This window comes from Caenorhabditis remanei, chromosome II, assembly GCF_010183535.1.
Source record: "Caenorhabditis remanei strain PX506 chromosome II, whole genome shotgun sequence".
In the NCBI taxonomy this organism is placed as follows: domain Eukaryota; kingdom Metazoa; phylum Nematoda; class Chromadorea; order Rhabditida; family Rhabditidae; genus Caenorhabditis; species Caenorhabditis remanei.
The window spans coordinates 10,353,179-10,378,112 of NC_071329.1; the positions used below are offsets into that span (position 1 = coordinate 10,353,179).

Here is a 24,934-nt window from a genome sequence, read left to right on the forward strand (position 1 = left end):
TATATATATATATATATATATACATGTATATTGTCTCGTTAACAAACGCTGAGAGTTCATCTTGATTGAAGAATTGTCTGGCATTCTATCAGAATACAGTTTTTATTTCATGGCGTCTTTCAGTCATTTCAACACTCCCATCAAATATGGATCAGACGTCCGAGTTACCGTGAAATACGAAGGGATGCGGCGAGGTCACGTGGAAATATCAGTAAGTTTGAAGGCCTTCAAAATTGGAATGCTAAAGAAATATGTGCAAAAACCAAGTTTTCTATCACGAAAAAAGTTGAACTGGCTCTTTCACAAAACAAAAGTTCACAAAAAATAATTCGATATTCATTGTTATTTTACAGGGAATTGAGTACTTTCTTTACATCATTCTCTGTTGTCTTTTTAGATTCAAAGCGACAAGCTTTGATACTTTATTACAGTGTAAGGAGTGAACATTTTGTTTTAAACTTATCTTACAAGTTTAGTAATATTTTGAATATGTAACTGAGTCGTTCACCACTTTCTTGCACTAGTCTCACACAATTCTGAATCTGAACATTTTGTTTCGGCCGGAGAGCCATCTATTTTGTAGCTAAGCTATTATTGAGAGATTCTTCTCCTACCGTCCACTTGATCTTTCCCAGTTATTATCATCACAAAAAGGAAAATTTTATAAATAGAAAAAAAAACAGAAAATTAAAATTTTTATATGATATTTTATTCAGACTTGTCAAAAATCGGGCCGAGATTTTTCTTGGTCGGGTTCAAAAATGGATACCCATTTTTCACCGATTTTTTTGAAAATTTTCGAAAAAATAGAGTAAAAATGCTATACTTTTTTCAAAAAATTTCAAAAAATTTCCAAAAAAAATTCAAAAACTAAATGTTTTCAAAAAAATGTTTCAAAACGGGCCGAGATTATTCCTGATTTTGTCCCGGCCCGGCCCGTGACAAGTATGATTTTATTCATTCCTGACTAGGGAATGGTCTAAACTGACCGTGGAGTTCAGAAACGAGACCTAGCACAATCGATAGACAATCAAATTTTAATGGGAAATAGTGAGTTTTTGTGTATTAACTAATGCGAATCTGAAAAGGCTTTAAAAAGTTCAATAGAAAATAGAAAAGAGAGTGCCGATAACAGCTTATTTCATAACCATAAGAATAGAACTTTACTGTAATTCAAAACAACGAGGTTAATTTCCAATGCAACTCTCCTTTTGAACATTTTTGTGTATCATGATATGTCTCAGATTTTTACCTACAGTACCGTGCAAAAAGATACGCACTATGGCCGGTTTCAGTTTAAATTGTCCAACTTTGAGAGAGTGTTACGGTATCACTTATTGGCCCACAGAATGTAAATTATAAACCATACAGAACAAAAGGTAGAGCTTCATTTTCGTAGTTGACAACTTTTTTGTAAGGACACTCTCTAAAGAGTTATAGTCATTTTAAGACAGCAGGTCAAAAATCGCACTATTTTGCACTGAAATTGGTAGATTTGATGGAGGAATTACTTTGTCGATATATAACTTGCTAGGAAGTGTCTGTACAAAAAAATAGTCAACTACAAAAATGAGGCTCTACCTTTGTTCTGTATGGTTCATACATAATTTATTTTGTGGGACAATAAGTGATACTGTAACATTCTCTCAAAGATGGTTAATTTCAACTGAAAAGACCAAAGTTCTTACTCAGGCTTGCCGCCACGATGGTTGCAAGGCCGCCCAAATTGAGGGCGAATTGCCCATTTCATGTTGTTTCGAGCGAGCGCCTTGCTTGCTCCCCTCGTCGCGTTCCATACATTTTAGTAAAAAACAGAAGATATTCATGGATTTAATCAGGGTTTATTTATTTGTTCAAAAAATACAAAATCAAAAAATATAAACATGTTTGTGAGAAGAGTTGGAGAACGAAGAAAGGAATAGAAGAGAACAAATTATATTTGAGTAGTGGAGAGAATGGCAGTGAGAAGGTGTTTCGATGTTTCATAATGACGAGAAGTCTTCGGCGAGGTACCTGAAATGATATTTATAATAGTATGAGAAGTAAGCAACAGTGTTCGCGTTTTCGATGAGATTTCGCTTTTTATCATAACACTAGCATTCTAGCATTAAGATATTGTTTAGCGAAGAGAGAAGTCGAACCATGAGCTGTCGTCCCTATAAGACAACTTACTTGAATGAGTCGAATCCGTCCAATCCATCAGAAAGTCGAAGTGCTGACTGTCCAATCAGTAGCTGCCGTTAGAAGTTCCGAATTGAGACAGCTTTCATTTCCATCGAACAGTGTTCCGAAGTCTCAAATTATTTTATTTTGGAGTAATCCAGTTTTTTCACTTACGAATATCTCCTTTATCCTTGACTATAATCTTTTTGGTAGTTTGAAAATATGCACTTGATAGAATAGTGTAATTAAAACGAATAAATTAGAAAAATAATAAATAACGTGACAACAAATTTGATGTATTTCAGAGTGCAATAGAGCGCATGATTATGAAGTGGGTGAATTGCCCAACAAATGGGCATCTTGCCATACTCCATCCTCACGCACACTCCCACTCCTTTCACCTTACCCTAGCCCAACTCTTGCCCAAGCCTCGCGCAGAGGGCAACCTGCCCAAAGTGAGGGCGATTCGCCGTAAATATAGGCGAAACGCCGGCAAAGCGCCCAACCCTCGCCTAAAATTCTCTGATTGTGAGTATCTTTTTGTACGGTACTGTAGTGCCCGAATTAAGAATGGAATAAGTGTGGAGCCGCGGGTTCCAATCAAATTTATAATTATTCTCTCAAAAAGTTTTTGACGTGAAGATAAAGGAAGCTAATTTAGATCATTAACGAAGTGATAGATGGTTTCTATTCGAATTAAAATGTTAACAGTTGCTTTACATGACTTCCTCTGTAGATTTCCAAAGTTTGGAACTATTTCTTCTGAAAAATTCAAGTTTTTGACAATTTGAACTACAAAAATCTTGATATCTGGCCCTCATCACAAACACTGTTCATACGTTTTACAGCTCTTCACAGCGGCAATAAACAATTTCTCGAATTTTAGCGACTTTGCAAAAACATTACAATGAGAAGCTTGAAACTTTTATGATTCACTTTGCATCCCGTCTAGGAACGATTGTCTCATTCTTTAGAGAAGGACTTCTGGAGATACGGGCATGAGAAACCAGAAAAAACTCCGCAGTTCTGAATGCCAGAAAGCGTGGAAAAGAAACTTATGTTCAAACTTGGGATTATTTAGCTAATAATGTTTCAAAGGTTATTTTTTATCAAAGAAAGACTTTAATTGTGAAAGCATTTTATCTCTATGATCTCTAGAAAAATCCCTAATTATCTCCTATGTGGTAGAAGGGATCTAATTGTTGTAGCTACAGTAATCCTGAATATCAAAACTGAGACAACATATCAAAAGAGATAGAGTCAAAATAACGTTCTTGATAAGGGAGTATTCAACAACTAGCAGAAAAATGAAAGTATGACTACTGAAGTTGTGACTCATCAGCATACATATTTTAACTATACGGTTTCAAAAATCCCGAAAAGTCAGAAAAAAAGTTCTTACTATTCCGAAATACCATTTTCTACAGGCTGAGATCAAATCCATTCACGAGTCCCCAAACTGCTCGACAACACTGAATGTAACCACCGGTAATGGCACAATTATTCTTCACGAAGTCTTTGAAAAAGAGCAGAGAGCGGTTAGTATTGGTATATGGTTTCAATGGAAAACAAAGTTTTTTGAAAATAAGAGATTTGGTTCGTTTTAGCTGTTTCCAGAGGAAAATAACCAACTTTGAAAGTGCGTCTCATAATGTTTTTTCGAGAAAAAAAACGGTAGATCAAACAGATTTTAAAAAAAGTGAAGCTCTAGGTTTCATCGGCATTCTCTACAAAATTTGACTATATGGGATACAAATTGGCTTAGAGACGCACTCTCGAAGTTTTCCATTATCCACTGAAAACATGGAAAAACAACCTTAACCGGCACTGCATCACGTGTCCTCACAAGTCTTTAAAAACAATACAGATAATTTTTTCTTTCAAATTCTCCAATTATGGACAAGAATTTTTGAACAATGAAGGGATGGGGTCTGTTTTTCAAGAGGAGACAAACCTATGCTCTTTTGAGCCGTCACGAAAACGTAACCGACTGCTCCACGCATTCAAAGCAGGGCTGACACCTTGTCTAATAATTCAGAAAGGATCGTAATCATAAGCTCTTTCTGATTAATTTTTGCTTTCTCCCCGTCTTCGAACTTTCCTATCTGGATTCTGAGTTAGGCTCCGTTATATGAAAGATTAGAAACTTTTTGTACTTAACAACAACATCTAAAACAGAAAACATCAAAATGTTTACAGAGAGATGAATTCAGTGTCAGACTCCAAATCCAGTCCAAAAACGACAAAGCAGAGAGAAAGAAACTACTTCTTAGCAAAAAAGTTCATGAAATCCAGCTGGAAAGGCATATGCACCAGTCACTTGGAACCACACTTGATAATGATTTAATCATTACTAGTATCAAGAACGGTTCGCTATGCGACGGAAAAATGGAAGTCGGAGACCAGATCATTCGAGTCAATGACTACCCGTGTGAAGACTCGATTGATGTGTCCACAGCACTTGCTCTCGTGAAGAATAATTTTACGATCACAGTTGCTCGGATGGATGAAGATACGCAAGAGAGGATTCGAAGATTGGCCGATGAGAAGAAAAAGGAGAAACAGGACGAGAATAAGGTAAATGTGACTAACGGTTTAAATATTTTCTATTTTTCAAATAGTTATTCTCCAGAACTTTAAATTTTAAAAAAACACATAAAATATTTTTTTCAGATGCCTCCACTGACCATATTACCAAGAAGAGGTCCAGTCCCAAGCACTAATCCAAAGACCCACGAGACCATTGATGTGTTGGTAGAACTGAATTACAATCAAGATATTGGAGTCAATCTACAGAAAATGTGTAGTGCAATTGTTGTGAAGGAAATTGCAAAAGGCGGCGGAGCGATGAATAGACTCAAAATTGGTGATGAACTTAAGATGGTAAATAATGTGGAGATAAGGACAGAAGACGAAGTGTATCTTGCATGTAAGCGGAGTGGGCCGGTGATTAAATTCACAGTATCCCGTGACATACGAACCGCCCAAAAAGAAGATGAGAAGCAGAAAGAGGTAAATATACAAAAGTGCACTCATCCTTTTGATCTTTCTATTATGATTGTCAGAGTTATTTTTAGAAATCTCTGGAAAACATCAGGAAACCGGAATCTAGTCACCATATTAATCAGAATCCAAGAAAATCTGTGATCGCAGGACCAGGGAGAGCCACAAACACATCCGCAGACCAACCCACGATACCCGATGTGGTAAGTGAAATTGGGAAATATTGATTACACAGAAGTCAAAATCTAAATAGAAGTATCATAGGACCGTTCGAATTGGGAAAATTTCAGAGATAGATCAAAACCTAGTGAAAAAATGAAAAATGAACAATGAAACAATTTGAAAAAATTATACTTTTTCACAACCTTGTCTTGAAAAAATTCAAGATTGAAGAGTTTTCTTGAAGTCTATTCAATACGATATCGGCAAACTCCGCTCTTTCCAACTAGAGTTACTCCTTCTGAAAATCCATAACACTTGGAAGTAAACATCAGTTTAGTGAAAGTAATATTCTCACAGCATCTACTGTATTCAACAATGAAAAACTGATGTTTACTTCCAAGTGTTATGAATTTTCAGAAGGAGTAACTCTAGTTGGAAAGAGCGAAATTTGGTGACATCGTATTGAATACACTTCAAGAAAACTCTTCAATCTTGAATTTTTTGCAGGGTTGTGAAAAACGTATAATTTTTAAAATTGTTTCATTGTTCATTGGAAATCATATACTTTTCAGAACCAAGATATTACCGGTGAAGATCAGATTGGATCTAAAAATGCTTCGACTGTTAATACGACGGCAGCACTCATTTTGAACCAGGATTTACCAATGGCAAGCAGTTCCACTTCTTCCACATCATCAGCAGAATCCCAATCTATTCAGAAGGAAATTCTAAATTCCAGGGTTTGCCAAAAGATGGAGTCATGAAGAGGTATAGTTATTGTTTCAGAACGCGGCGATCGAGAATACAGTGAATACAGACGATTTATCACGATTAACTGTTGAAACTGAGACAAGCGAAGACAAGGACACACAAGATCTGAACTGGTTTTTCTCTCCCTTGCAAAATGATATTCCACTGGTTAAGGTATCAATGGCTTTTGAACAACTTATTGTGAGATTAAAATTAATATTTTCAGCCAGTTTCTCTTACTGGGAAACCAAAAGCATCTGATGTCTCTGGGACTAGAAAAGGAAGAAAAAGAAGTCACAGCTCCAAAAAATCGTGCACAATGCACATTGATTCTGGAAGTTCTGCAGCCAATGAAACTCCATCGGTCATTGCTAACGAAGAATCTCTTCTGAAGTTATGTTTCTATAATGTCAACAGAACAAAAGTCTCAAAAAAAAATTTGGAAGCAGTTATTAGAAATAAAGGGTGAGAAAAGTATCTCTGTTTTTTTTTTGCATGTTTGATTTGTTTTCAGCGTGGAAGGGGAAATTCGTTTTGAGGAACCAAAAAGATTGCCACTGAAAGGTAACAAATTCTCAATCAACTTCTCGATTCAACAAAAATACGAATCGACATTGGATCTGAAAAACAATTGGCAGACAATATTCTCTATAAAAGCATTCGTACGTTTTTGAACGTAAAACACTATTGAGAGAGAAAATTTTTCAGGAGACCGACGACCCCTTCATCTGGAGATCGATGAGTGAGTTGGATTTCGTCGACACATTGCTGTTCACAACACTGTAATAAAAAAAAGAAGTGAAAATTGAATAATTATTAATTTGAGATCGACGATCAGAGGAGCTATCAAGTTGCCTGAAAATATAGATGACCTTCGTATTGACGGCGCTAGGAAACATATCATTCAGACACGATCGGGAAATGATGTGATTTTCAAGCTGAAATCTGTAAGATCCTTTCGAAAACATAACGAAGAATAGAGTTGATAATCATGTGGCTAATGGCGAGATCACGAAAAGGGTTCTGATCAGGATTAGATTTATGAGGAGCTAGAAACTTCGAAAGTTTCGGGACTCGATAAATTTCCTGTTTTCTGTTGTGGAAAGCTTCGAAAATTTAGATCGCAACTCACCATGTTACACTTTATCCAACATTAATTCTGGCTGATATGTTAGAAACTAGTACTCTGGGTATTTTAAGAATTTTGCACCGTACCTCGTTAGGCTCCTCTCGTAGTTCCTATAGTTCAACAGTACTGCTACCGTAGTTACCACTTTTCTGAGCATTAAAAAAATCGAAAATATAGGGAAATCCAGAAACGACAAACTAAAAGTGAAATACGTTGCTAAAAATTTCAAAAATTCTCATAAGAACAACTGATAAGTTCGGGTAACAAGGATAGGTTAAATAGATTTAAAATTTTTAAAATTTTCAGATAATGTGGAAACCAGTCATCGACTCCTTCGAGGCACTTCGGCATTAATGGTTGCCGATTACCCAAATCGTACAAATATTTGTTGATGTAAGAATAATTGTATTCTTCTTTTTATTTATCTATTTATTAATGTCCAATTAGAATTGTGCCATTCCTTATACTTGTATTCTTATCTTTCTTTCTTCTTATCTTTGTGTGATAATAAATTTGGGTTTCGAAAATTCAAACTGCATTTAGAAATTGCAGTAACCATGAAGTTAGTTTCAAACTACATAATTCTGATTTTAATCCATTTCCTCCTGATAAATTACAGCCAGGCCAAAGCAGCAACTCGATAGATTTACTCGTTCTAACTAGATTACTCTTCTAATTAGACAACTACCTGATGCTGTCATCGGTGTCACATGCTGTAACCAACCATTCAGATTTGGGTTTCGAAAATTCAAACTGCATTTAGAAATTGCAGTAACCATGAAGTTAGTTTCAAACTACATAATTCTGATTTTAATCCATTTCCTCCTGATAAATTACAGCCAGGCCAAAGCAGCAACTCGATAGATTTACTCGTTCTAACTAGATTACTCTTCTAATTAGACAACTACCTGATGCTGTCATCGGTGTCACATGCTGTAACCAACCATTCAGATTTGGGTTTCGAAAATACAAACTGCATTTAGAAATTGCAGTAACCATGAAGTTAGTTTCAAACTACATAATTCTGATTTTAATCCATTTCCTCCTAATTAATTACAGCCAGGCCAAAGCAGCAACTCGATAGATTTACTCATTCTAATCAGATTACTCTTCTAATTAGACAACTACCTGATGCTGTCATCGGTGTCACATGCTGTAACCAACCATTCAGATTTGGGTTTCGAAAATACAAACTGCATTTAGAAATTGCAGTAACCATGAAGTTAGTTTCAAACTACATAATTCTGATTTTAATCCATTTCCTCCTAATTAATTACAGCCAGGCCAAAGCAGCAACTCGATAGATTTACTCATTCTAATCAGATTACTCTTCTAATTAGACAACTACCTGATGCTGTCATCGGTGTCACATGCTGTAACCAACCATTCAGATTTGGGTTTCGAAAATACAAACTGCATTTAGAAATTGCAGTAACCATGAAGTTAGTTTCAAACTACATAATTCTGATTTTAATCCATTTCCTCCTAATTAATTACAGCCAGGCCAAAGCAGCAACTCGATAGATTTACTCATTCTAATCAGATTACTCTTCTAATTAGACAACTACCTGATGCTGTCATCGGTGTCACATGCTGTAACCAACCATTCAGATTTGGGTTTCGAAAATTTAAACTGCATTTAGAAATTGCAGTAACCATGAAGTTAGTTTCAAACTACATAATTCTGATTTTAATCCATTTCCTCCTAATTAATTACAGCCAGGCCAAAGCAGCAACTCGATAGATTTACTCATTCTAATCAGATTATTCTTCTAATTAGACAACTACCTGATGCTGTCATCGGTGTCACATGCTGTAACCAACCATTCAGATTTGGGTTTCGAAAATACAAACTGCATTTAGAAATTGCAGTAACCATGAAGTTAGTTTCAAACTACATAATTCTGATTTTAATCCATTTCCTCCTAATTAATTACAGCCAGGCCAAAGCAGCAACTCGATAGATTTACTCATTCTAATCAGATTACTCTTCTAATTAGACAACTACCTGATGCTGTCATCGGTGTCACATGCTGTAACCAACCATTCAGATTTGGGTTTCGAAAATACAAACTGCATTTAGAAATTGCAGTAACCATGAAGTTAGTTTCAAACTACATAATTCTGATTTTAATCCATTTCCTCCTAATTAATTACAGCCAGGCCAAAGCAGCAACTCGATAGATTTACTCATTCTAATCAGATTACTCTTCTAATTAGACAACTACCTGATGCTGTCATCGGTGTCACATGCTGTAACCAACCATTCAGATTTGGGTTTCGAAAATTCAAACTGCATTTAGAAATTGCAGTAACCATGAAGTTAGTTTCAAACTACATAATTCTGATTTTAATCCATTTCCTCCTAATTAATTACAGCCAGGCCAAAGCAGCAACTCGATAGATTTACTCATTCTAATCAGATTACTCTTCTAATTAGACAACTACCTGATGCTGTCATCGGTGTCACATGCTGTAACCAACCATTCAGATTTGGGTTTCGAAAATTTAAACTGCATTTAGAAATTGCAGTAACCATGAAGTTAGTTTCAAACTACATAATTCTGATTTTAATCCATTTCCTCCTAATTAATTACAGCCAGGCCAAAGCAGCAACTCGATAGATTTACTCATTCTAATCAGATTACTCTTCTAATTAGACAACTACCTGATGCTGTCATCGGTGTCACATGCTGTAACCAACCATTCAGATTTGGGTTTCGAAAATACAAACTGCATTTAAAAATTGCAGTAACCATGAAGTTAGTTTCAAACTACATAATTCTGATTTTAATCCATTTCCTCCTAATTAATTACAGCCAGGCCAAAGCAGCAACTCGATAGATTTACTCATTCTAATCAGATTACTCTTCTAATTAGACAACTACCTGATGCTGTCATCGGTGTCACATGCTGTAACCAACCATTCAGATTTGGGTTTCGAAAATACAAACTGCATTTAGAAATTGCAGTAACCATGAAGTTAGTTTCAAACTACATAATTCTGATTTTAATCCATTTCCTCCTAATTAATTACAGCCAGGCCAAAGCAGCAACTCGATAGATTTACTCATTCTAATCAGATTACTCTTCTAATTAGACAACTACCTGATGCTGTCATCGGTGTCACATGCTGTAACCAACCATTCAGATTTGGGTTTCGAAAATACAAACTGCATTTAAAAATTGCAGTAACCATGAAGTTAGTTTCAAACTACATAATTCTGATTTTAATCCATTTCCTCCTAATTAATTACAGCCAGGCCAAAGCAGCAACTCGATAGATTTACTCATTCTAATCAGATTACTCTTCTAATTAGACAACTACCTGATGCTGTCATCGGTGTCACATGCTGTAACCAACCATTCAGATTTGGGTTTCGAAAATACAAACTGCATTTAGAAATTGCAGTAACCATGAAGTTAGTTTCAAACTACATAATTCTGATTTTAATCCATTTCCTCCTAATTAATTACAGCCAGGCCAAAGCAGCAACTCGATAGATTTACTCATTCTAATCAGATTACTCTTCTAATTAGACAACTACCTGATGCTGTCATCGGTGTCACATGCTGTAACCAACCATTCAGATTTGGGTTTCGAAAATACAAACTGCATTTAGAAATTGCAGTAACCATGAAGTTAGTTTCAAACTACATAATTCTGATTTTAATCCATTTCCTCCTAATTAATTACAGCCAGGCCAAAGCAGCAACTCGATAGATTTACTCATTCTAATCAGATTACTCTTCTAATTAGACAACTACCTGATGCTGTCATCGGTGTCACATGCTGTAACCAACCATTCAGATTTGGGTTTCGAAAATTCAAACTGCATTTAGAAATTGCAGTAACCATGAAGTTAGTTTCAAACTACATAATTCTGATTTTAATCCATTTCCTCCTAATTAATTACAGCCAGGCCAAAGCAGCAACTCGATAGATTTACTCATTCTAATCAGATTACTCTTCTAATTAGACAACTACCTGATGCTGTCATCGGTGTCACATGCTGTAACCAACCATTCAGATTTGGGTTTCGAAAATTCAAACTGCATTTAGAAATTGCAGTAACCATGAAGTTAGTTTCAAACTACATAATTCTGATTTTAATCCATTTCCTCCTAATTAATTACAGCCAGGCCAAAGCAGCAACTCGATAGATTTACTCATTCTAATCAGATTACTCTTCTAATTAGACAACTACCTGATGCTGTCATCGGTGTCACATGCTGTAACCAACCATTCAGATTTGGGTTTCGAAAATACAAACTGCATTTAAAAATTGCAGTAACCATGAAGTTAGTTTCAAACTACATAATTCTGATTTTAATCCATTTCCTCCTAATTAATTACAGCCAGGCCAAAGCAGCAACTCGATAGATTTACTCATTCTAATCAGATTACTCTTCTAATTAGACAACTACCTGATGCTGTCATCGGTGTCACATGCTGTAACCAACCATTCAGATTTGGGTTTCGAAAATACAAACTGCATTTCGAAATTGCAGTAACCATGGAATTAGTTTCAAACTACATAATTCTGATTTTAATCCATTTCCTCCTGATAAATTACAGCCAGGCCAAAGCAGCAACTCGATAGATTTACTCATTCTAATCAGATTACTCTTCTAATTAGACAACTACCTGATGCTGTCATCGGGGTCACATGCCGTAATGAACCATTCAGATTTGGGTTTCGAAAATTCAAACTGCATTTAGAAATTACAGTAACCATGGAGTTAGTTCTATTTATGTTGTGGCAGTGACTGCTTCATTCGTTGTCGGTTCAACTTCTTATCATCTGGAATAAATACACTTGATATTTTTCTCAATTACGGTTCTTAAATTTTTTCAACTCACACTAGGCGAAACTCTGGGTAGAGATGAAGAGAGAACAGGAGGAAGGTTGATTTGATTGTTCAATAAGTGAGGATTCCAACCCTTGTGACGAGTTGCCACGATTCAACCTTGTGCTGGTTTAGTTTTTATTTAGAGCATGTCACAGAGGTCAAAGTGAAAAATACTTGGCCCACGTTTTTGTTAGGATATTTGTTCAGACAGTTCAGCACATAACTAATTAGAAATATATTTCAGAGCCATATTTCCTCTCCATACAATCTCACTAACTGGTGGTCTGGCCCAATTGCTCATTATCTACGCCTCCTCACTTCCTATATTATTTATCTTCTACCATACCTTCATTCTTCTTCCTATCTGTTTAAATCTTCTATAATTATCTTACAGTTTACATTCTTCTTAGCCCCTTCACCTCTATTCATGTATTTTCTCCGGTTATCTCCCTTTTACTGGTGTAGCATAAGTGGCATGTTCCCTCCTACAATAAATAAATACAAAATACAAAGCATTGACGACTTTGCGTCCGATTCTGTTCTACCAGGTGGCAAAGATTCTAATTCTCTATCCTCCAAAATTGCTTAATGTAAGATTGACATGGTCTTTTTCGCTTGACAATGCGCTCTGGTTTATATCTGCTTCGATTGTTTGTAACTTTTCGATAAAATTTTGACTCCACTTTATTTCATTCACCGAACATTTACAATTTGCATATTGTTCATAAGCATCAGTGGTTTTCTGGTATGTTTTTTGCTACTTCGGTGAAACTAATTTAATTTTCTACTCTAAATTAAGTAAACGGAACCAGCATATTTTTGAAAACCCGCTTTCTAACCGATATTATTTCAATCAAAATGGCGTAAGGGTAGTGAACAAAGCGAGTCGTCGGCAGGAGCATGGTTCGGAGATTACAGCGGATAAGGATCGAGATAGTTTCCCATCACTTGACAAGTTTGGTGTAGCGACTTCACCAAATTAGGTTTTTTTAGCGTTTTCATGCTGATAAAATGTTTTAGAGATTACTTGAAATATCATTTTGCTTTATCTCCATGTTTTCAAGCCTGTTTTTTCGTTCATTATGAAGACCTCAATAATTTTATACGAAACGTTTTGAGTCCGTTAGAGAATGAAGTTATTTAGAGTATTGATATACTTAAGAAAAGCTGCTTAAGTTCTTACAATGTATAACTTTTATCAATTCCTATTTATAAGTTGTTCTCCTTATATCGCTTAGAAAGTTCTTTGTGAGGGAATGAGGGAAAGGACAAAGACGTTACCGAAATCAACTGATTAGGAAAGTTTACTGTTTTTGTTGCCACTGTCGAGCGTCCGATGTTTGGAGTTTTCTTTAAGAAAAATTACTCGAATTAAGGATTTTGTTCTGCACTTAAGCTACAATAAAACCCCAGCACGACAAATTGCAGCTTGGTTTTCGAAAATTGAAAATGGATATATAACACTTTTTGAAAACGAAACAAAAATATAACAAGAACACTATTCTAAACAGAGTAATTTATCTTTTCTCTCTACTTTCTTCGGTACAGCTTGGCATACTTCTCCTTCAACGCTTTAATTTGTTCAGCTTCTTCCGGTGTTGGAAGCCCTGATCTGAAAATCATGTTGACCAAAAGTTTAATAATTTCGAAAACCTACCTTTTATCAATGTACTCGCTTTTTGGAAGACCGTATAACTGTTCCAAACTCATAAATCTGCTCCAATGTGGATACAATTTTCTTCCAGTCGGTGCTAATTCGTCTTGCCACTCCTTATTAGCCATTCGAATAGTATCTTTCACGTATTTCTCTGGATCAAATGCTTCCAACTCGGTGAGCAACGACTTCATTCGCTTTTGGAATTCTCGCTCTGCTTTCAGCTTTTTCTCGCGATGATATTTTTGGTATTTGAAAAAGTCTCGATCGTATCTCCTTCTTCTCTTATGTTTCTTCATTTTTTTACGACGAATTGTAAGAAGACGTGGAGAAAGCCACATAGGTGCCTTATTTGAGTTTCCTGGAGCAATTACAGAATTTTTCTCTACTGTTGGGGCTAGTTTTTCTAAGATTTCCGTAATATCGAGTCCAGGAGCTACCATAGGAGAACGATGCAGTGTTGGAAAGGTGTATACCTGCAAATTTTAGAGTGTTTTCAATACAATGAATATTCTTTTACCTGTTGAGGATTCTCAAGAGACGGTAGATCGATGGAGACAGACGGCTGTGGAAAATGATAGGATCCATTCGTAGGAAATCTCTGTTCGATTATAATTGTTGATGGAACAGGGCACGGTGGTAAAATCGAGGAGGCTGGAGGAGGACGAAGATCTGCGATGTAAATTGAATTATTGTTACTGAAAAATAGGAAACAAAAACGTTCAGAATTCAACTCACAATGCATTTGAGATCTCTGAGTGATGCTCAGACGATTGCATGCCTCAACAAGGCGCGATATCGCGCGGCTCATTATACCCGAGTATCTGAAAATAGTGTAATTTATATTTATTGAAATAAGTTTGAGTTGTGCTTGTTTGAGAAACAAAAAGCCATCTCGAAAAATCACATAAGTTTTGCGCGTGAAGTTCGCTGCACATTCTGTGGTAAAACACCCGCACGCAACATTACACACTCCCCACGTTTGAATTTTTATTCTTTCGCGCGCTTAGCTCTCTCCTCGGTTTTTCACTTTCCTTCTGCAAGATTGCTTCATATTTGTTTGTTTCATAAATAGCTCAATAGTTTCAATTGCAGATGTCATACCAAGCAGCAACAATCGTCGCTGCTCCCAACGAATTTCGTGTCCCATTTCCGACATATGTCCAAATCTCTAAAGTCCAGGTGGTGCAAAATTCTATAAAACTTCAATAATTTTTTGTTTTGCAGTTTCAAAAAGATAGTGGATCTCGTTTGCTTGCAGCTTCTGGATGGGATGGAACATGCAAAGTTTATGAAGTAGGAAAGCTTGGAGACATTACAGAGAAGTTCGTATACTCACATGGAAAACCTCTATTGGCATGTACATTTGCTGTAAGTATCTGTTTGAACCGTAAAATTTTTCATTTTTGGATTTGAAGGGCTATAACAAAGTAGCATTCGGAGGTGTTGATCACAACGTGAAACTGGTCGATATTGAAACTTCGAATGCAACTCAACTCGGTTCGCATGCTTTAGCAGTGCGTTGCCTAGAATTTAATCATATGGAAAGTTTGATTATCTCTGGTGGATGGGATTCGTCTGTGAAATTGTGGGATGCACGAAGCTATGGAAATGGGGCTGTGGAATCAGTAAACGTGTCGAGCAGTGTTTACGCGATGGATGTACTCAAGCACACAATTCTTGTTGGAACAAAAGATCGAAAAATCTACATGTTCGATAGCCGAAAACTCAGAGAGCCTCTACAAGTCCGCGACAGCCCTCTCAAATATCAGACGCGTGCAGTTCAGTTTTTCCCAACTGGAGAAGCGTTCGTTGTTTCTTCTATTGAAGGTCGTGTAGCTGTAGAGTACGTGGAACAAACCGGCGAGCAGGTTAAAAGAAAATACGCATTCAAGTGCCATCGCGAAAAAGATTCGGATGGAACAGAACTAATTCATCCAGTTCATGCGGTAGCTTTCCATCCAAAATACGGCAGTTTCGCTACTGGAGGATCTGATGGAATTGTGAACATCTGGGATCCATTTAACCGAAAGAGAATTATCCAGTTGCACAAGTATGTTTAAGTTGAAAGCTGTGTTAGCAATTTTTAATATTTTTCAGGTTCGAAACCTCAATCTCTTCCTTATCGTTCAATGAAGACGGAACTCAACTCGCCATTGCTTCCTCCTATCAATACGAGTACGAAGTGGATCCAGTGCCTCTCCCAAACAACTCGATCACAATCCGTCATATAACCGAAGCAGAAAGCCGGCCAAAGTAATCGAATGTTCGATGTTTTCCTGTTATATTCGTTTCTATTTTACGGGACCGGGAATCTCAAATTCTGTGTTTTAACTGATTCTCGGACTTTTCTCCATTTCAAATGACTCTTATTCCCGATAAAACACGATCGTCACTAATCTCTAATTGTCTGTCTAACTGTATTTGTGTACACCATTTTTGACTTTTTTTCGTCGTGGTTTTGAGTGAAATAAATTTATTATGATTCTGAAATATTTTGTCCTAACCAAACAAACGTTCATTGTACGAAGATTACTGTAAACCTGATACTCATGGAAAAGGGCCTGGAGAATGAAAAAAAAACATTAGATGCCAAAAGGAGACTATCCCTCAATCGGAGAGTATGCAGAAGCACAGAAGAAATTGGGTAGCTGTTTGCCAGAATTCCGGGCAACAATGGTTAAATCTTTACAAATTGGGTCAACATTTGGAGTTCCGTTCGGGCTCTATGTGGCATGGAGGTTAGTAAACTGATTAATTACCCCATTAGACTATGTTAGAACTTTCAGACAGCATGGAACTCATCTTAAACCGTTTCTTGGCAAATCATTTGCCACTTGGTTGACTTCCACATTGACATTTGCGTGTCTGGGATTGATGGGAGGTACATACAACTGTCTTCGTGTCAAATTCGAGTAGCTCTTCCTAATCTGATTTAGGTTTTTGTTGTTGTTATCTTCGTTTTTTTGTTTTTAGTTTACAATGTGAATATTCCTTCTTTGATATAAAACTTCAGTTTTCATTACCACACATCTTTGTCAGCACAAAATTTTGTTTGCGTGGAGAAGTTGTGTGCAAAGCAGAATGCTGACGGTGCTTCTGTGATAACGAATAAGATTTCACTCGGTTTCTGAACACTGAACACACTCCTTTGAACTTGCTCTCTTCATTTTTTTCGAACTGGTCGATTGCATTAGATGTAAATGTTTTAAAGCTTCAACTTTAATTCGAAATAAGAGGATTGGTTTGTACTGTTAAAATCATTATTCCGGCCATTAACAGTGTATGACAGATAGAGTGACGTGTCGAAAATAGTGTTGACCGAAATTTTCGATGAAAACCTAAATTTTTGATGCCGAAAATTTCGAACAAAAATCACGAAAACCGAAAAAGTTGCAAATTATTTCCGAAAAAACCGGCATGACATGACTTTCATTTCATTTCGAAAACCGAAAAAAAAATTTTTTCGGTTTTCGAAAAAAAAAATTTCCGAAAACCGAAAATTTTTCGGTTTTCGGTTTTTCGGAAATCGTGTCATTCCGACATTTCGGTTTCCGACACGTTTCGGAAAAAAGTCAACGGTTTTCCGAAACGAGATGGCCTAGAAAACTCCACCCGTGTACTTCACGAGGACAATTCGTGTACTTCACGAGGACAATTTGTTTGTTGTGAATTTTTCATTAATTTTTTTTTCAATTTTGCGCTTTGTTTTCTAAATTTTTTTTATTTTTCTGTACAATTATATGATTTTCAGAAAAAAAGAAGAAAATTTGCGAATAATTAATGTATTTTTACAAATAATTAATGTTTTTTTTGTATTTTTACATTATTTCTCCGATTATATGTTTTCCGAAAATCATATAATTCTACAGAAAAAAAATTTAGAAAACAAAGAGCAAAATTAGAGAAAAAATTAATGAAAAATTCACAACAAACAAATTGTCCTCGTGAAGTACACGAATTGTCCTCGTGGAGTACACGGGCGGAGTTTTCTAGGCCATCCCGTTTCGGAAAACCGTTGACTTTTTTCCGAAACGTGTCGGAAACCGAAATGTCGGAATGACACGATTTCCGAAAAACCGAAAACCGAAAAATTTTCGGTTTTCGGAAATTTTTTTTTTCGAAAACCGAAAAAAAAATTTTTTCGGTTTTCGAAATGAAATGAAAGTCATGTCATGCCGGTTTTTTCGGAAATAATTTGCAACTTTTTCGGTTTTCGTGACACGCATTGATATATATTTTTTCGATTTCCGGAACAAAAATTTCCGAAAACCGTGTCAACACGTCACTCTAATGACAGATCGAAAAACTCACTCTTCTGAATAATATAACCCTATTTGTTCCCACATAAATAAGAATAAGAATCGGAGCAAAATTCTAATATATTAGATATAATAATGAGAAGCAGAGGCCTCCAGTAGAAGCCCTCTCAAAGTACTGTGCGCGGAACAAAACCATAGTAGCATTTTAATTCTGCGCCTTTAAACTACAGTAATCACAAGTCATCTCAAAACAGTTTTTCCAACAAATTTTTTCAATAAAAACTTTTATCTCTCACACTTTGATTTCTGCCATATGTTGACCCATTTTTTCAATGTTGATTAGAACCAAAGAAGATTTTATCAATATTAATGTTATCGGTCGTTCTTCTTATTTTCTTGTGTGAGTCCATTAGAAACCTTGTTCTATGTTTCATCTCGCCAAACTTCTTACAGAACTAACGATTTCCTTTGTATATCTCTGAAAACTTAATTAAATCAGTGACAGCAATTATTCGTCGTCATTCTTTTTCCACTGATCATAAAATGTACTTTGTCCTCATGCGACTACTCACGTTTAGTCGCAAAATACACCCAGCCGTCCACCAACAGAACTGATAAAATTGGTCTCGGTCGAAAAAATTGTTGCATCACACTTGGACTTTCTCGTATTCGACTTTAAAAATACAACGTATGATTTTTCAACCCGTGTATTTTCAAATCTGTAAGATAATTTTTCTGCGAAAATTAAACTTTCTGTAATCGAGTTCGAAAAAACGTTGTTGACCATCGTTTTCTTATCACCGTTCTGTCAATGAAACATCTTTTCGTGGCGTTTTCCTTACATTTAAAGACAAATCTTCTATGGCTCGCTCATTTTTCATGATATTGCAGACAACAGTTGGTGTCAATGACTGCAAAACAGCCCGAAGTGATCTTACACCTCTATTCTTTTGGAACGTCTTTGAAAGACAGACACGATGGAGTTTAAATGAAAAGTGGTAAATATTTACCATTAAGTAATCAGTCTTTTTGACTAATTGGCTCCTCCCCTATTACTCTGTTTTCTTTTCATTTATTCAGTTCTTTACTTTTCTCCGTCAGACAGTTTCTACAGAGAAAAGAGAGAACGTGCCTTTATTTCTCGTTCATCCTTCCCGCCCGGGCGGTCTCTCACCCTCTCTCTGCTGTTCGATCTGTTAGGTCCGCCCTACGCAGCCTCTTACCTCGAATAGTCTTCTACGTCTCTTCTCGTTTCTTTGTTTTGATTGCATGCAAAACGTTTTTAGACCCCGTCTTTGGATATCTACTCGAGTTTATTATTTTATTTTTCTGTAACTGGAATCAAAACTCTTCTTCTAAGTTTGTTATCATAGGCTCAAACGTTTAAAAAAATTATAGAACAAATGAGACTGTCCTAGGCAATCGAATCTCTGATTTCTCCGAATATTTTTCAATATGTAAACTCTGACTGATTCCTTTTCATTACATGTTTTCGATCTCTGAATCTTTTTCTCTTCTGTTCCATCTTTCTTCGATTGGTCAGCCAAACATCGAATTGTTGCCTCTTTTTCTTCTTTCTCTTTCACATTTACTCCCACTCCGATCTTTAACAGTTGGTAGGGCTACCTCCTGAAAACAATATTTTTGGCACAAAAATTTGATACAACTGATGCTTTCTATATCCATGACAAGCACCAAAAAGTTGATATTTCATGTAACTTTTATTTTCTCGTTTTTGCAAAAAGAAGTAGTTCTCTACATTCTTCTTGTTTACTCCTCTGCCTGAAATGTCTCATCTTTCCACTGATTTCACAACTAGATTCGCCACATTGAAAACTTTTAAAAAAAAACGTTGGTGTTTTTGTTCCACTCTTCCATCTTTCGAACTCTTATACTATTCCGTTTTTTTAGATGACGTACGATTTGTCCCGATTGACACAAGATATTCCACAAGACAACTCAGATCTGTCACCCAAACCGTCGGTATTTGATCATTCGCCTATGTGAGTTTTTATCTATATTAAGAAAACTATTCAAAATCTGGAAATTACTCGATTATCTATAAAATAGGTTTTTAAAGTGAGAATTGATTTTATGACCTTAAATTCTAAAAAATGACTGGAATGTCCATGTGATGTTTTTCGCGTTTCCGTTATTCAGAAAAATAAATCATCTTTATTCTAGTGATCTGAAGTTAAGAATGATCAGTTTTTTCTATTTTCAGCACATCGGACCAGAATGGAAACACGAGTCATGAGATTCCCCTACAACGTCGTCGATGCACAATTAGCCGCTCCTCTTCTACTGATTCAATTTCAGGGGTAACTTTGCAAAAATTTATATTATAAATTCTAAAAAATAACTAGTTTAAGGAGACTCTAATTGGAGAATACTTCTCTTCTGACGAACTCGACAAGTTGAGTACAGCTCTCAGTGAGGTATGTTTTTATTTTATTTCAATGAAAATATATTATTTATATTTACAAAAAAAACATGTCAAAAGTATCGGAATAGTGTTTTCACATGAATTGATTTTAAAAAACTCTCCGTCAGTATTAGGATGACATCGGCTCAATAATGCATCCAATCTATTCAATCATCGTATGGGGAATCTGTCGTCTTATTATGATTATTGGGTGAGATTGAGGGGTACCACACACAAATGTTGCAAATGAGCATGGAATTCACGTGAACGACATACTCAGGGCAAAGTCCACTCATCAAAGGGTAGCAGGAGGAAGAGTGCTAGTAATGAGGTCTCTCTGTATGCGTCAGCTGGAGAAAAAAGAAAAAGGGCAACCGAACATTTAGGTGTGTTGTACGATGTTAGAAGTCTCTACCGGTTACCGTTATTCGTGATTATTGTATTATAAAAACATTTATGAAATAAAAATCATAAGCATTATCAGTTATTATCGAAACAGGAAGTTGTCTATATTTTCTCGGCTTTCTTGTAAAGTCAATTTAACGTTGGTGGTTGTTTGTATACAGAACGAGACCGACTTCTGGTGGTTGTCGGACATTAGTATGTATGTAGTATCATGCAATCGTGATGTTATTGATAATAATAATTGATTGAACACGGAAATCAGAATATTTTCTAGGAAGCGTTAAATTTAAAAACTACTTTCTGCCAGATACTGTACAACTTTCTATTCGTGTTTAAATGGTCCCTGGACGAGGGAAAAACTCCCGGTTTTGTACTTTGACCTCTTTTCGATGTCCCTGTTCTCGATGGACAAGAAACAATTGGTCTTGTTACATTCCGCATCACTACCATCGGTCACACATAGATCACAGTTTGATCGATTCCTAATCATTAACACTCAAATAAACTATAAACCATAGAGTGTTTAGTGTAGTGATCTGTAAATTGTTACAGTTAAATGATCACATGTAAACAAACTATTTTGTCATCTCAAAAAACTATGAACGATGGTTCGGAGAAACCAATCGAAAACAACACAGTTGGCTCCAACACCGTACTTGACGCTGTTCGATAGTTTTTACTCTGTCCGATCTGAGTAATAGATGTTCATCAACAATTATTTCTCGTCGCAATTTGTTATCAACTGTTTCTATCTCTCATTTTGCTGTTGCTTTTTCATTCTCTCTCAATTTATCTACTAAACAAACAAACAGATCATTGTGTTCTTTTCTCTTTTTCGATTACCCAACTGAAAGAAACATTGTTTTCGATTCCAAATGACGACGATCGGTGGCAACTTCGATGCGGACACGATATCCGCACTGTGCAAAGCCACGATTGACTATTATGCCCAATCAGTTGTGCCTTTCATCGCTACCAGTTTGGGAAAAGACAAGGTCTCTTTTTCTTTTCTTCTTGTTATTATGTGAAAGAAAGAATATCGTAATGATCGGAAATCTTGTTTGATAATAAGGGAAAAACACATGTGTGTCTGAAGGAGTGTGACTCGAATAAGATTGAAGAAGTAGATATAAAAATTAGGGATTGTTTCATGTTAAAAGTGAAGGGGAAAATATTTCTGAGAAGGGAGAATAGATATTCTCGACGAAGAATAGTTTCTGAATTACAGGTTTCTTCGGAAGGAAACAATGAACATTCTACTGCTCTCGTTTATGATTTGTTCCAAGCACAACTGGCTCTTTGGACATGCGCCTTCTCACTACTGTACTCTTATGCCTGGATGCAGCATCGCAAAAAATTTCTGCTCAGCATTGTAACTTTTTCCCACATCCTGACATTTTTCAAATTTAATGATTTCAGTTTATTGTGGTTCCAGTGACGTTCACTCTCACGTGTGCCATGTCTTGGCTTCTTTCCTGCATCGTCATTATCGGGCGTATTTTCTCAACACCTGTCGACTACAAGCACTACTTCGATTTGTCGCGTCATGGAGGTCTCGATTTTGGTAAGAGATCATCACAGTATTATAATTGTTTTCCTGCATCGGAATGACGTCATTTACGTTGTTTTCGTATCCTAAAATAATTTCGATATAAATTTCCAGATCGTGATTCCGTGTGTGAAGCGTTCCGCCAGCGTAGTATGTCAGGTGCATCATCGGCTTCGCTTCAGGATGATACAACCTTGCCAAAGCCGTTGTGTAGAAGGCACAGTTCCCATACGTTAGTTCACAATAAATGAACTTCATCTAATATTTCAATTTCCAGATCCCTGTGCAGTCGACCTCCGTCTGTTAATCGAAAGCTTTCATACGTTTTCTCACACTACAATTCACAATCAAATGATGAAGAAAATTGATTAAACCGTTCTAATCCCAACTTTTCCACATTTTTCATTTTTCTTCATGGTTTTTTTGCACTTCACATCGATTGACTAATTTTGCCTTTTCATATGTACATGGAAACCTCACTACCAATCAGTCTAAAGCGGGTTCAACATGTTTTTTGTATGTAAATACGATATTTGATCAGATTTCTCTATTTTCAGTTACGAAAAACATTGCTTTGTAATATAAATTATATTTATTAACTTGAATTACCCGAACGATAAACAAAAGACAGCAACTAATGAATACGGGATTTAGTCAACGTTATACTGTGCTGGAGGCTCTACAGTAGGCTCTTCTAGTACACTCGTTTGAGTTTTGAACGAAAGCCACGAGTTCCAGAAGAAAGCGACGACTTGAATCAGAATCACTCGATAGTTAAGAGGAACGAAATAGAAATTGATAAGTTGAACTGCTGGCCATAGTTTGAGACTTGAAGTATACACATCATACCAATCTTTCTTCATTCGATCCACTGAATTGGATAACGGGAGACCTTCCAGAAGACGGAGGTTTACCAGAATGATAGCGTTGAAAATCGGACTGAAATTATTTAATTTTTTTTTAAATCTCTGTCGAATCCGTGTTACCTGAACATGAACTGATCTATCGACATTCTAGCAAACACCTGTGCATGACGATTCGAGTGTCGTACTCTTTCCAAAACTCGAAACCAAACATTCAATGGCGGGGCAATGAAGACTGCAGCGAGACAAGAGAAACGAGCTGTTCTCATGTAGTCCCATTTTTTGTGTCCGGTTAGATACTGTGTGAATGCATCTCCTGCTCCAGAAACTGCACCAGAAACCACGATTTGAGTGATGAGAGGACGACGAGCAAGAGTTGCATTGAATGTGCGAAACAAATTCATAATCTGGAATAGTATTAAAGGTTTTAAAGATTTTTTCCATCGAAACAACAGGAAACGGGCGCTATACTAGTTGGAAGGGGTCACTTTTTTTCGCGGTTTTTTCACTTTTTTCGACAAAAAAATGATAGCTGATTATTTCTATGATGTTTTTAAGTTGTTAGGACACAAAAAATTTTCCATCAAAAAAAAAAATTTTCCCGAAAAATAGTTCTCAAAATATAATTCTCGGATTTTTTGAACCATTTTTAGTATTAATATTTTTTTGATTTTCCGAATCAGTGTGCTGAAAGAGGGACAAAGCTTACACAATGAGTGTGATTCTTGTGAGGGACCACTTTTCACTATTCTCTTAGGCTTAGGTTTCTTGGAAATTCGGAAAAAAATTGACAAATTAATCGTATTTGTCAAATTTTTTCCCGAATTTCTAAGAAACCTAAGCCTAAGAAAAAGGTTAAGTAACAAAAAAGAGTTTCTTACACGTCTTCAGCCTCACACCTTCAGCCAAAAATCTGCCTAAAAATTCGAAAATTTGAGTGACCCCTTCCAACTAGTATAGCGCCAGGAAACGAAAATAAAATAACTTATAAAGTTTGAAGGAAAAGTTTAACTGAAAGCCGATAATTAATATTTAATGTTCGAATAAACTCCAAATTAAAAAAATGTCTACAGTAAACAAACTGTTTTTCAAAATACCGCTTGAGGTATGGTACCTCATCCCTTACACTTTACTTTACGACAATTTTTCAGTGATATTAATTAATTTTAATAACTAATTTTTTCTGCTTTCACTATTTAATTAATTTTTGTTGATATAAAATTATATTAGCTCGAAGAATTTCTTTTAAACGAAAAATTAAAATGAAACAATACAATTCTCTCATCGAAATAACTGCAATCTTATCTCTTGAAGACTGTTTAGTGTTGATAACCCGAATATCTTGATAAGTGAATGACGATACCTTTGTACAATACACTGAACTGTTTGGGAATCTTTTTCAAGCATGGGTTAAGTTTTCGGCGAATGCATTTCAAAAAAAAAAAGAGAAATTGTTGTGGAAGTGAGAAATAGACATCGAGAGAGAAACCGTTCTCCTTTTTGAACACAACATTTGGATGAAAATTACAAGTTTTAATGTTGACACAGTTTGAAATTTTGAATGAAAAGTTTTAAATTTTACAGTTGAAGTTGTTTAATAAACTGAAAACAGTTAAGTTTGAAGGGAGACTCTCACAAACCAAGTAGGAGGACATGTTAAATAAGCAACTAGTGTTCACAGCTCAGAGTTCAAAGATCACAATTTTTCTCTTAAA

General features: G+C 35.9%; 6 protein-coding genes across 6 annotated transcripts; 4 read left to right on the forward strand and 2 right to left on the reverse strand.

Annotated features, from left to right (window-relative positions):
- Nucleotides 1-109: 109 nt before the first annotated feature.
- Nucleotides 110-7,058, forward strand: GCK72_005814 (uncharacterized protein; the record flags this gene model as incomplete). Its single annotated transcript, XM_003108810.2, has 11 exons — nt 110-211; nt 3,591-3,701; nt 4,363-4,740; nt 4,837-5,175; nt 5,241-5,369; nt 5,901-6,068; nt 6,115-6,252; nt 6,305-6,543; nt 6,593-6,740; nt 6,787-6,860; nt 6,905-7,058. The coding sequence occupies 11 exons, from the start codon at nt 110-112 to the stop codon at nt 7,056-7,058; spliced, it is 1,980 nt and encodes a 659-aa protein (XP_003108858.2).
- A 6,533-nt stretch (nt 7,059-13,591) lies between these two features.
- Nucleotides 13,592-14,526, reverse strand: GCK72_005815 (uncharacterized protein; the record flags this gene model as incomplete). Its single annotated transcript, XM_003108758.2, has 4 exons — nt 13,592-13,673; nt 13,719-14,191; nt 14,236-14,387; nt 14,454-14,526. The coding sequence occupies 4 exons, from the start codon at nt 14,524-14,526 to the stop codon at nt 13,592-13,594; spliced, it is 780 nt and encodes a 259-aa protein (XP_003108806.1).
- A 284-nt stretch (nt 14,527-14,810) lies between these two features.
- Nucleotides 14,811-15,975, forward strand: GCK72_005816 (uncharacterized protein; the record flags this gene model as incomplete). Its single annotated transcript, XM_003108768.2, has 4 exons — nt 14,811-14,897; nt 14,943-15,086; nt 15,134-15,768; nt 15,816-15,975. 4 exons carry the CDS (start codon nt 14,811-14,813, stop codon nt 15,973-15,975), a joined length of 1,026 nt encoding a protein of 341 aa, XP_003108816.2.
- A 329-nt stretch (nt 15,976-16,304) lies between these two features.
- Nucleotides 16,305-16,634, forward strand: GCK72_005817 (uncharacterized protein; the record flags this gene model as incomplete). The annotated part of the gene is made up of 2 exons (XM_003108838.1): nt 16,305-16,456; nt 16,505-16,634. 2 exons carry the CDS (start codon nt 16,305-16,307, stop codon nt 16,632-16,634), a joined length of 282 nt encoding a protein of 93 aa, XP_003108886.1.
- Nucleotides 16,635-19,888: 3,254 nt separating this feature from the next.
- Nucleotides 19,889-22,724, forward strand: GCK72_005818 (uncharacterized protein; the record flags this gene model as incomplete). Its single annotated transcript, XM_003108955.1, has 7 exons — nt 19,889-19,980; nt 20,202-20,298; nt 20,350-20,415; nt 22,036-22,179; nt 22,227-22,371; nt 22,471-22,588; nt 22,634-22,724. 7 exons carry the CDS (start codon nt 19,889-19,891, stop codon nt 22,722-22,724), a joined length of 753 nt encoding a protein of 250 aa, XP_003109003.1.
- Nucleotides 22,725-23,006: 282 nt separating this feature from the next.
- On the reverse strand, nt 23,007-23,623 carry GCK72_005819 (uncharacterized protein; the record flags this gene model as incomplete). Its single annotated transcript, XM_003109014.1, has 2 exons — nt 23,007-23,295; nt 23,343-23,623. The coding sequence occupies 2 exons, from the start codon at nt 23,621-23,623 to the stop codon at nt 23,007-23,009; spliced, it is 570 nt and encodes a 189-aa protein (XP_003109062.1).
- Nucleotides 23,624-24,934: the final 1,311 nt, after the last annotated feature.